Source organism: Penicillium digitatum, chromosome 1, assembly GCF_016767815.1.
Source record: "Penicillium digitatum chromosome 1, complete sequence".
Lineage (NCBI taxonomy): Eukaryota > Fungi > Ascomycota > Eurotiomycetes > Eurotiales > Aspergillaceae > Penicillium > Penicillium digitatum.
In genome coordinates this window covers 7,702,826-7,715,413 of record NC_089384.1, presented here as the reverse complement: position 1 = coordinate 7,715,413, position 12,588 = coordinate 7,702,826, and the positions used below count along the sequence as shown (strand labels likewise).

The 12,588-nt window shown below is 49.3% G+C and overlaps 3 protein-coding genes across 3 annotated transcripts; 2 read left to right on the top strand and 1 right to left on the bottom strand.

The window, feature by feature from the left end:
• Nucleotides 1-922: 922 nt before the first annotated feature.
• Pdw03_4999 (Protein LCHN) lies at nucleotides 923-3,108 on the bottom strand (the record flags this gene model as incomplete). Its single annotated transcript, XM_014683239.1, has 6 exons — nucleotides 923-2,061; nucleotides 2,111-2,460; nucleotides 2,523-2,690; nucleotides 2,750-2,819; nucleotides 2,889-2,923; nucleotides 2,999-3,108. 6 exons carry the CDS (start codon nucleotides 3,106-3,108, stop codon nucleotides 923-925), a joined length of 1,872 nt encoding a protein of 623 aa, XP_014538725.1.
• A 2,540-nt stretch (nucleotides 3,109-5,648) lies between these two features.
• Pdw03_4998 (Emopamil-binding) lies at nucleotides 5,649-6,502 on the top strand (the record flags this gene model as incomplete). The annotated part of the gene is made up of 4 exons (XM_014683240.1): nucleotides 5,649-5,853; nucleotides 5,914-6,077; nucleotides 6,136-6,370; nucleotides 6,429-6,502. The coding sequence occupies 4 exons, from the start codon at nucleotides 5,649-5,651 to the stop codon at nucleotides 6,500-6,502; spliced, it is 678 nt and encodes a 225-aa protein (XP_014538726.1).
• A 728-nt stretch (nucleotides 6,503-7,230) lies between these two features.
• Pdw03_4997 (3-beta-hydroxysteroid-Delta(8),Delta(7)-isomerase) lies at nucleotides 7,231-12,393 on the top strand (the record flags this gene model as incomplete). The annotated part of the gene is made up of 1 exon (XM_014683241.1): nucleotides 7,231-12,393. One exon carries the CDS (start codon nucleotides 7,231-7,233, stop codon nucleotides 12,391-12,393), a length of 5,163 nt encoding a protein of 1,720 aa, XP_014538727.1.
• Nucleotides 12,394-12,588: the final 195 nt, after the last annotated feature.

Genomic DNA, 12,588 nt, shown 5'->3' with positions numbered 1-12,588 from the left:
TCCACATTTCCTATGTCTGTCTCATTGTGTTTGTCTCATTTATCTTCTTCTCTATGTGGATTCTGATTGCTGAGAGAAAATCCCTCTTCATATAATCACAGTCTTATACCATAAATGAAAGTTTACATGATTCAAAAAATACACCTTACGAGTAAAAGTCCAGCGATGATCAATTTTTGCCTACACCCTCCTACCAACATACATCTCCACAACATGCTTTAAACTGCACATTTGGTTGTTTTTAACACAAAATAGATTAATTAACAAATTTTAAGGCATTTACTGCCTAGTGCATTGCACTTTTACTTTCCGCCTAACTAGTAAGCAATCTCCCAGGCATAGAGCGGATTAATTGCATCCTGATTATCACATATAGCATTCATAGGATGCGTCTGGTCCGCCTAGGTCCTACAAGATACCTATCTCTGCCAATTTGGGATACAGCTTTACCATTTGAAAATTTCATAGCTAAGCGACCCTTGCATGTTTTTTTCTAAGAATAACGGACCCTCCGTTCGGAGGGTCCGTCTCCCAAATGCAACTATACCTCTTACCACAACAGTTTTTAATATTGCAGAAGTTTTGTAACCTAGGATATTTAACAATCTGGTCTCTTTAAAAATACCATATTCGAGTTCCAGCCTAGGTTTTAGCAAGCCCTCTTATAATATTGTGATTTGAGATTTCAACCTACCCTTGTCTCTTGCACAGGATATTCAACTAGAAAAGCACAAATTGTGTGAAGGACTTTTCAACAAATAAGCAAGAATATATCGGAACTGCAATCAAGTGAACCATGTTGAAAAATGTATGGAGTATAGTGACCTACAATGATGTTTAATATATGTCCAACAAAAACGTAAATCCCCCCACGAGGATCTTCAAAAAACAGCTCTCAATGAAAGAACAGCGAATCGGCTTTTTACAAAACTGAAATCCCACAGCATCTAATTCTCGCACTGTCAACCTTAGCGCCACGACCCCACCACAGAGAAACCAACTCCTCAACAAACACCCGATCTGTCGCACTCCACACATCAAGCCCCATCTCCGCCATATCCGCCACCGTAATCGTGACAGTTTCATGCTTACTGCCGTGGCGGAGACCAGCTCTCGACTCGTGACTCGCAAATCCGCTCACATTCGACCGCTGCCGGAGCAGAGGCGAAGTCCCTTCGTCATCGTAGATAGACTGGCGAGACATGGAGAGCGAAGCATCGGTATCGTCGTCGTCATCGATGTATGGCGCATCATTATACACCTCCTCGTCTAAGTCGCTGTCATAGCGCGCGATAGCGTCAGCCAACGTAACGAAGATCTGCGATGTCAGACGACGGAAGTACGCGACCAGCGCGACTTCGAGCGGCTGCTGGTCTTTGCTAAGGGAATTGCGGAGTGGACTGGGCTGTGAGTTTGAGTTATAGGAAGGGCGGGTGAGACTCTCGACGCTGGCCAGAAGGCGGGAGTCTTGTTCCATCTGCTGTTCTTCTTCTTCCTGTGACAGGCCGTCGCGGTTCTCGCCAGCAGATGCCCACCAGATGAAGGATGTGTACGCCAGCCGGGTCCAGGATATAGGCTCGACGACGGCGCTGGAAGAGTAGGTTGAGTCTGTGTCTGAGGGGTCTTGTTTTAGGGATGTGGGGCGGTCGTTGAAAAATTGGCGGAGGCCGCGGCGGAGCATCGAGTAGCGGCGGGCGTCGCGCTGGGTTGCTTTGAGCTCAATTTGTTGGGTCTGGTTGGGTTTACCGTCTGTGCTATGCACTAGAGAGATTTTGGGGAAGGCTCGCTGGGCGGTTTGTTGTGAGTATGGTGCGGGGACGGTGACGAGGACGTCGAAGAGGTCAGTTTTCATGGTTAAGACGGTGTCGGTGGAGCAGGCAATCCAGCTTGGGTCTGTTTCAAGATCTATGATGCTGCGCGACGGATCGAAGGAGGAGAGGTAGGGGATATCATGGATGCCGACGTTGAAGAGGGGGCGGGGGCGTAGTGGTGGTATACGGTCGTTGGGGAGGAGCTGTAGGAGGGAGTTCGGCAATGACGCTAAGAGAGATAGATCATAGACTGGGTCTAAATCAGCAGTAGATCGATTTATATGCGCATAGGATCGTACCGTAGTTGCAGGATGTGTGTACAGGAGCCTCGCCCATGAAGAGAATCCGTTTGCGAAGCAAAGCGGCTCTGTAGAGGGGGAAGATCAAAGGTCCGAAGCAATCCGTGAAGCCCGGAAGCGATGAAGCGGGGTGAAAGGGTGTCAGGGCCGGCCTGAAAGTTTCCAGCACCATTGCATCGCTGAAGGCGTGGTTCCGACTCGAGTGATCTGGTCGCTCGCCGAGTCGAAACTGAAGACTAAGAGGCGAGTCGAGGGGGGAGTCAGGCGCTGCAGAATCGGTCCCTCCTATCTTATAGGTATCCCAGTAGTCGCGCAGATGCTGCATATCTGACACGTTCTCGGCGTATTTCCTATCAGGCACCGGTGTCAGTAATGATCTCGTTCATTGAGCGTGTCTGAAGATGATACGAACAGCGTCAGTTCCTTGAGCCTTGGAGCGTGGCGCCAGCTCTTCCCAAGTCTTCCGGTGCTTAGAGGCACCAGTACACCAATTGCAAACATCTTCGCATTGCGTTCAGCCTCCGTGGCAGGATGATTGAGGAAGGCGCTGATACCAGCATACTGTTCATGGACGAAGTACCTAGAGGAACAGTCAGCAGATATGGCACCCAAAGCTTTTAAAGTTGACGAGAAACATACACTAGGTCTTCAGTCACATTGTGCAACCCCGAGGGCAGTGATTTGTATTCCACAACCCCTTCGACCTCAACTATTGACTCGGCAGTCAGTATGGCGCATCGGAGCAATTGTAGCCTCGGTTAGATAGTTGATTGCTCACCCCCCGGCGCAATTCGCTTCCACGAGACCTCATATCTATTGTCGCAGATTTTCAGCAATATGTTCCTAAGCTTGAGAGCTGCGATGCCCAGGGAAAGGTGTAATACTAACCCGGCTCTGATGTCGAAGCTTATGACGAACAAGGCGGCAATAGCTGGTGGCGACTCCACAATGGAATGAGATTCGTCAATACCCAAAGGCCTAGTGGGTTTAGATACCATTGTTCAAGAGATTCATGGGGTGCGACACGATTCAAGTAGTGTCGATGAATCACGGTAACCAAGTTGAGGGGTGAGCTTCGTCGGGGGACCTTGTGCATGCGGAGTTGGTGCCTGAGGCAGCACTTCGGGAACTAACTGTCGAATCCTATGTTACCGTACAGTTGAAAACAGATGAAAAACCCGGAAATACTCGGACCGCCATGATGAAGTGCAAATTGCATATTTTGTTTAGTCAGCTTTGTCCGCATCTCTGGGGAAACAACCAGAATACGCAGGAAGTGATCGGCATGATATCGTAAGCGATCTGGGACTAGCTCGGTAACCAACTAACCATAGACTAGATTTATAAGTGGCCGCGTATCAGTTCCTCCTACAGTCCAGAGGTCTCTAGGACGCCTTGGGATTCTAGCAAGAATTCGTCTTGATACTTCTGTACCAACACATTTTCGTCTTCCACATCGCCATAGTGTCTTACTCGGTTAGCAGGCCGTACACCTGAAATAGTTTGCCCTTGAACATACAACATAAATTGGCTTCACCCACAAGGGTCTTGCTATACATTTTATCATTGTAATGAAAAACTATGTTGAACTTAGGAAGTACCTATTAAATTTTTGACTTGACAGGCTATAGGGAATGCTCGGAATACCAGCGTTACAACATGCTACAAAGGACTCCTAAAATCTCAGAACTCCTCAATAGCCACATCAGGCGAGAACAAATATCGGATTTAACCCTTAAGATGAGACTAGGTAGGGTCAAAGCTGGTTATAAAGATTGAAGCATACTTGATTACATTGAGATCTTTCTAAATATAGAGTGTCTCCTCGTTAAGGGTTACCAACATCTTCCTCGCGTCGACAAAGTCTGCTTATACCTTAGCTGCAAACTGTTCTTCGGATACTTTGGAAAAAATGACAAATATCGGTAATCCCTTTTCCCCCCGACTTTTATTATTTAGAGTCTAAATCCGTTGCATAAAAATCAAAGCTCTAACACGGAATCAACTGCTAATTTGACTTGAAAGTCGCAAATAGGTATATTGCGGGGATTTTTGGAACTTCATTTATGAAAGGAGACCACCAGACTCTCTCACAACCCTTTAGCTATAGACAGACTATGTGTACCCTATACTGTAATAGTGGATCTGTATCCATGTGACTCTGACCCTTGTAGATCGGAATCACAAATTACCTTCTCCATAGCGAGTCGCACGAGGGAGCATGCCTGGCGACTGGAGGAGTTTCCACCTTTCACACGGCGGTGTAATTCCATGATGACGAGGCCGTCTGTCCGAAAAGGAATGAGCGTGTTGAATGTCAAAGAGGTCAATTGTTCCAAGAATGAAATTTCTTTGGCCTTGTTCAAGGCCTCATCGGTTAATCGCACAAGAGATATAGGGAACGGGGCCCGCATGTCCGCAATAGCCGGGGAGGTAGCAAGGAAAAGAGCTGAGCTTGGTCTCTTTTATATTTGAAACGTGCCTGTGCAGTTTGATCCGCGGGTTTGAAGTAGAAGCAAGATAGATCATGGGTAGATAGAATTTCTGTGGATATAGTTATAAACACTGCAGCGTAGTGATACGATATAAATAATTTCCGTCGACGAATCTTATTTTGTGACGGATTAGAACGGCCTCCTCCCCACCAAATAAAACCATGGCGCAACCATGCTACCCCCAGTCTCAAGTTCGGCACTCGGTTCCTTCAGATCCAGTCGCATGACTTCCACCTTGGCAGTGTCCGATTTGCTGGCATCAAGAGTAAGGTTTAATTTCTTAATACCTATGGGGATTTCAAGAGGGGTCACTTGTATCTAGATTTGACAACTACCATTCTTAGAATTGGACATTCAACTATATACACCTGTATTGTTCCCAGGAAAGATTGTCGTGTTCCCAGTTTTGTTCATTCTGTATACGAGGGTCTCACGTATATGTAGACGAGGATCAGTATGCTCCCAGTGGAGTCCCAAGCCCCTAGTGACTTGTAGATATTGTACTGTAGACCCAAGCCTAGGGAAGTTGCTATGTGTTATGTCTGCGAATGAAGGGTTGAGAAATTTAGTACCTGAATTTGCTTTGCCAATGCTGCATGGCTTCTCAGATCTTTAAAGAAGGAACAGAAGTAGTCAACTTGTTGTATCCAAACAACATACAGCATCACAAGTTGAGTGCGTTGTGAACTGCATCAAGTGTCTCAGGCACTGGTTGTTGCCTGAGGGATGCAAACAGGCGAGAAGGATGCTGAAAGACAAGCACATTAGATACAAGCTTGAAATGCTTGTGTTGCTGGTTATTAATTTTTGCTTGATTAATTTCATCTCCGATTGTCGTCTTCTTTCAAATTGAAGCTTCATTTGTAGATCCAACTAAGCATGTTATTGGCTAAACTTAAATCCACCCCCTTCACAAAAGGAACCATTTCGACGTCTGTCCCTTGACCTTCCCATGCTCCATACTTTTCTATATTGGTGTTCACGAGATATTGAAATTTTCAGCAGATTAGACCAGAGTTCTAATTGCCAGAGGTACTGCAAACATGCCCAGTCCTCCATCCCATCCATATTACCCTCTCGATGCCAACGTTGTGGGCTATGAGCCCAACCAGACCCCAGTGTTGGAGCTTCTCATCTCTGCTGGTGGGGCGTGTACTATTCTTCTCGGTGCGACTTTCGCGTTGGCCAGCTATGTGAAACCGGCACTGCGTATGACGGATCGAATCGCCATCCTGTGGTTTGTACTCTGTAAGGCGCCAAGACAAGAACCAGTTGAAGGTTGTATGTTGACCATATGGGGATATATAGCTGGAGCTCTGCACTGCTTCTTCGAGGGTTACTTTATGTTCCACCATAGCCACATGGCCTCTGCCCAAGATCTTTTTGGTCAACTATGGAAAGAATACGCTCTCTCAGATTCCCGGTATATGACCTCTGACACGTTGGTGCTATGTATGGAGACCATGACCGTGGTGAGTCACACAGCTTTCTATAGGACAACTCGTGGATTCACCGCTGATTCTCACCAAGCTTCTGTGGGGACCATTGTGCTTTGTTGTTGCATACTTGACCGCAACCAGGCATTCTCTGCGCCACTCGATCCAGGTCATTGTGTGCATGAGCCATCTGTACGGCGACATGTTATATTATGCGACCAGTTTGTTTGACAAGTATGTCCATGGCCGACCATATTCCCGACCGGAGCCGTATTATTTTTGGCTGTATTATTTCTTGATGAACTTCATCTGGATCGTTGTGCCAGCCTGTATGTTCTGCAATTCACTGGCTGCCCGTGACAAGCTGATTTTTTTTTTTTTAAATAGACTATCTCTACCACAGTATCTCCACCATCTCGGCTGCACTCAAGCGCCAGGCAGAAGAAGACAAGACTAAGTAACACCTCTTTCGTCATAGTTGGTATAGTGGGGTTCGAGGCGCAGTGGAGCATTGGGCTAGAACTGTGTTGGTACAAAATCTCAAGGGGATTTGGTGTCGAGTAGATGAGAGGGTCCGAAGGGAGAAATTGGTCTCTGTACAGCATCCTGGATCCCATGATAACCTTACGGAATACAGGATGATTCTATGAGGGCTATCTCTAATGAATTCATTCATCTTCCCAGACTTGATAGGTTTAATAGGCTGAGTTTCTTTAACCACAAGTAAGTACCCTATGACGCTCATGCGCAGACCTGACGCGCAACCCGGCAAAATTTTAAAATTCCTCTGGCTCCCCAGTGATTTCATATTGAATTTTCAGACCGAGGTCATCTTCAACCGAGACTCACCAGATCAGACCACGGGGTGTTTCTCCATTTAACAAGAACTTCTGAGGTTCGCACCCGACTTGGTTTCCCGGCAACCAATTCAGTGCGGGAGGGGGCTTATCGACAGCCCCAACCTCCAGAGGGCCTGATTGTTTATGATCCCTGAAAGGATTTTCTTGAGATCATCCAAAAAGCAAATGCTCCAAATTTTTATGAAGATCTTTGGGGGCTTTGGTAAGTGGAGACTACTGTGACTGTTGAAAGTCAACAAACCCCAAGTTTTTGTCGGCTGTTTTTGACAACAAAACCTTGAGAGAGCGCCCTACTAAGTGTCGCCTTCAATTTTGCTCTGTAGGTACCGATGCCACCTCCTGCGACACCACAACGTCCCTCCAATCGTGGAGCAACTACCAAACCCACAAAACCGCTGGACATCGGAGAACCGCTGGGGGCGCACGATACGAATACGGTGCGTTCTAGAGTGCGAAAATGGCAGCAACAAGGCGGCGGGGTGGTGACGATAGACGATCCCTATGCCGATGATGAGGAAAATAATGCGAAGCCAAAACCAATACCTGCCAAGATCAAGATAGAGAAGCTAGAGAAGCTGGAGAAGCTGGAGAAGGTAGAGAAGCCGAACAAGGGCAATCTCCCGACCACAAGAAATCGCAGCCACAGCACGCCGCGCAAACGTGTCGTGAGTGACGAGCATTGGAAACGAACCCGAAATCGGGCCTCAACCCAGTCCTCGTCGCGCAATCTACCCGCTCCTAAGCGCATAGCCGAATATACCATAAATGAAGGGCCCACGTCCTCACGGGGGAAACATGACGATAACGGAGATGAAGATGGGAAAGTTCGTGATCTCCCTCGACCTCAGGCAAAACGTGGCACCGTGACAGGGTCTAAATCTCCTGTCCAAGACATCAAGTCCGCGGGTGCACGACAGAATATCGACGTCATCACGGAGAGCGACAATGAGACGGACCATCCCAAATCAGTCGAACCTTCAGAGCTCTCGGATAGACTAAAGACGCACTCGCCTCCCCCAGAAGATTTATGGGCAGCAAGCGAAGCGGATTTCTCTGAGCTATCAAGGAGACGCAAGCGCGGCCCAGCGAAGCCTCCCAAGGGTGGTATATTCGCACACATGATCGACGAGTCCAGGAAAATGTTTGGGATCCACGAACCCGAACCCCCAAGACCTATACCCACACCGACTGCGGGCCGGGGTGCCAAAATCGAGGCATGGCTTTCTGACACACCGGATCCTTTTCTGGATGAAGCCGGATCTAAAGTTGATATCCCCGCTCCTCTCGATCTGAAATCGGGGCGAGCAAGACGATCTCAAAAACTTGCAGATGGAGACCTACAACCTGGTACCGAGTCTGAAACATCAACGATCAGCGAGTGCCCGAAGAGCTCCGATCGTCCAAAGTGCGCTGCGAGTGAGCAATCCAAAGAAAATGACCGTTCCTCGTCAATCGAAAAAACACCAAAGGCACAAGATGGCGAGATAACCTTGGAGTCAAAGCGACATAGTATAGATATGACCCCTAAGTCATCTGTCAAGAGCAAAGACGACGATCTTGCCCAAGAGATGCCTTGTGAGGATATTCTCGCACCTTCAGAGCCCGATTTACAGCCGTTGTCCGACAGCGGCTCTGAAGTATCGGGACACAATGCACCTGTACCACTTGGCCCTCACAAGACATTCCCAACCACCGGTTACCACCGTTTATCAACAATTGCCTCGACGGACACCCTGGGTACCACCCTGACAGATGGAACCGAGCACGTGCTGCAGTCTACCTCCACCGAAAATAGTCAATCGAAACTTGTCGAGGAGGCAGAAGAAGCAGAAAAAGATGATCAGTTTGATCCAGACTCGCTGCCGGTGGTATCCTCGCAATTGAAAAGACGGCTTACTACTCACAATGACCTAATGTCTGTGCTATCTGTTCCGGCTTCGCGGAGCAGAAGCACCCGGTCGAATCGGAGTATTCGCACTAACAAAAGTCGCCTGGCCCACGCCACAGTTGATGATCTGCTCTATGAGCTGTCGGGTGACGAGACCAAGTATATGCGCGAGCTGAAGACGCTAGTCGGAGGTGTGATTCCGGTCCTCTTGACTTGCGTGCTGTCCCGCTCTGATTCGGCCATTGCAGCAGGCCTGTTTCAGCCGTCTTTGGACCCTGAAGATGATGTGAACTTCTCAAAGCCGATTGTCGATATGGGAGTAGCGATCGAGCGCCTTAAGAACTTGCACAAGCGAATCCCACAGGACAATGCGGATGCATTGCTTACATGGGCGCAAAGTGCTCAGAGAGTCTACCGCGAGTACCTGAACGCGTGGCGCCTTGGATTCAAGGATGTCATTGTCAACCTAGCTCCTCTGGAAGAAGATGAAGTCACGAACGATGCTGACACGAAGAGCCTGGATGAAGGCTTAGAGAGGGACGAAAACGGTGACATTGTAGACAGTGACGGGGAAAAGGTCGATGTGGCCTATCTCTTGAAGCGACCGTTAGTACGTCTCAAATACCTGGCAAAGAGTTTCAAAGGGATAAATATGCTACAGCCGTCCCCAAAGGCCGAAGAAACCGCTGCCACGTATCAAAGTCTTGTGATCGATGCCCGGAAACGCGTTCGAGATGAAAGAGCAAGGTTGGAAGATGACTCTGCTGCTAGCATCGACCCAACACGCACAAGAGACCCGATGACCTTAGGTGTCCTTCGTGGGATTGGCATTGATCAGACTCGCCATGTTCGTGCTCGTGATTTCTTTAATCTATCGTTGTATCACTCAAGTGGCCAACTTGTGGATTGTCGAGCCGAGCTTTTGTATCGAGACAACCCCTCTTGCAAAGGGCCTGGAGGTGACCTTTTGATTTGTGAAATTGACCACTCGGATCGCTGGCTTTTATTCCCTCCCATGGACCTAAGATGTGTTTCAGCCCGCAGGGGAGAAACAAAACATGAGATCGTGGTCATGCTACGCAGCGCTCCCGGGGATGAAATGAAGTACTGGCAAGAATTACTCTCGCTCCGCATTGACGAAGAAGAAGTTGGGGCTGAGTGGATCTCATTGCTAGGATCTGACCCTATCCCGCCACAAATTTGTCGAAGCCAAAGCTTCATAAGCCGAGCCAAGCAGAACAATTCTCGCAAGCACTCTGCCAATAGTTCTCCACCTAGGCCACACCCAAATGACATCGACATCCCCATCGGCGAGAAGGCAACAGGGAAACGACGCTCATGGACCCCCAAAGAGCACTCGTCTGAGCCAAGGACGGTGAGCTCTGCTACCGATGCCAGGAGCTCTTTGTCCTCGACTGCCACTCGGGAGACGGATTGCACTACTGGAGGATCGGAGCTTTCTATAAAGCCCGCCCGCCCTGAGCTACCTCTTCTTTCGCCAAGTGGCTCGGAAAAGACTTCCACCGGGCTCAAACGATCCAAGGCTAAGAGACTCTCTCGCTATGGGGAAAGCTCAGCTTCTGAGACGGCCTCTCAGAAAACCACTGTATCTGATAAATCACCTGAGCATAGCAGGCCTGCATTCGCCTCTTCTCAACCCCCAAGTACGCCAACGGGTGGTAGATTCTATGGCGAAACGGAGCGATCCCTGGCCACGGGATCATCGAGAGAAAAATCTCGTTCGAAGATTCCTCAACCTCAGAAGACGCCTGTTAGAGAACCCGAGCCGGAATCTCCTAGGGTTTCATCTGTGCCCTCAGCAACTCTCCCACTGATTCCCAAAATCCGAACTCCTAGTAGCCAAACTCACCTCTTGAAATCGACAAGCATCGGCCCCGAAGACGAGGAAGACTATCCTCCACTTGAATGTTTGCCCAAGCAAGAAACACTTGAGACGCCAACAAGAACTAGGAGAAAGAAGTCTCGAAGACGGCCAAAGGATGGTGACAGCCCTCCCCCTCCACCGCCTCATCGCTCGCCTAGTCCTGCCAATGGCAAGCGCTCAAATCCTCCAGTTCTCACTCCTAGTGGTAGTGGACTCAAGCGACGTGGCTCTTCTCCCCTGAAACACGAATATGAACCATCTACAGCTTCGGATTACTCAGAGACCGACTCAGACGCGTCAACAGTGCGCCACTATCCTTGCTCATCATCTGGATCCTCACGATCTGGTGGCCTTTCTGACTCAGAGGAGGACTACTCCTCGGTATCTGAGGATGAAGAATTTGTTTATCCCAAGCCAAGGACTTCTGACACGCTTTCTGACACTAGTTCTCTCTCGCCTTCGAACTCTGTGTCGCAAAGTGGATACCGTACTGTGCCTCTGCAGCCTACCAAGACCAACAAAGCCATTGCGTCTGCCTTTGCATGGTCCAACAAAGGCAACTGGGAGCCTTTGCTTCCTGACGAATGTAACATCGTCGTTAGTCCAGGTCTGATCGAGGCCTTTGCGATGGGCTCTGAACCTGATGAGCACTTCGATCCCATGTCATCAAGGCCACTCATCTCTCTTGAATTGACACCTCTTGTTCCTATTCGCCGAGGAACCGCCATCGATATCAGTATTCGCTCTCCTCCCACCGAGCGATCCACGATTTCATCTAGCAACAACATCATGTTCCGGTCACGCAACCCTGATGAATGCGACGCCCTATATAGTTTGATCAATCAATCGAGAATCAACAACCCAACATATATCGCGCTCCAAAACGCCCGCGGTCCGTTCAATCATCATGTCTCTAACTTCGAGCCTGCCCCGAAATCCGGCGGAGGCCCGTTTGGCTGGCCCCGCCGCAGAAAGAGCTATCGCGCATCGGGCTCCCCGCGCTCTTTAGGCGAAGCATCTGAAAGCAGCGTGGGAACCATGAGCAGCGCCTTCTCTGCCCTCAAACGCCTCGGTGCTAGCAGCAGAATGTTCAACATTTCTCGCTCCACCATCGAATCCCGCACCGGCCGCGAAGGAAGCATCCACTCCGGCTCTGGTGATTCCGGAAACGACCCATCCCCCAACTCGGGCATAGGCCACATCGCCGCATCAATCAAAGGAGCCGACGGCATCGGTCTCTCAAACGCCAAGGTCCGCCTGTACGCTCGTGAATCCGCTTCCAAGTGGCGCGACATGGGCGCCGCCCGTATGACCATCATGCCCGCACCACCCAATAACCTCTCCCGCCCGGGTACTGGCGTCAGCGGCCGCAGTGACAGCAATTCCCCGCATGGTGACAATTCTGACACTGCAAGTGGGACTTCGCCTCCCGGATCAGGCTCGGCTTCCCCGCGCGGCGCCACCTCGGCTGAGAAGCGCATCGTCATCCGCGGTAAGACACGTGGCGAGACTCTCCTCGATGTCTGTCTGGGCGAGAGCGCCTTTGAACGCATTGCTCGTACGGGTATTGCGGTGTCCATTCGTGAGGAGAATGAAGACGCTTCCATCGCGAAGAAGGGTGGTGTTGCTACTGGCTCTGGCAAGATATTTATGATTCAAATGAAAAGCGAGGCCGAGGCGGCTTATACCTTTGGACTTGTTGGTAAGCTCAGGTATTAAGTGCTGTGATGAGTTGACATTGGGTTTTGGATCTGGTGTACGTTCATGTGTGTGAATGAAGTGTGGATATGGGGGAGGATGTTGTTGGCTTTTTCTGCCTCTTTCTCTCCTTTCCTTCTTCATATTTTCTTGAACATCTTGAATCACTTTTTTTTGCACAGTTAGATTTACCTGAATAATATCCTGGCCGTGGAA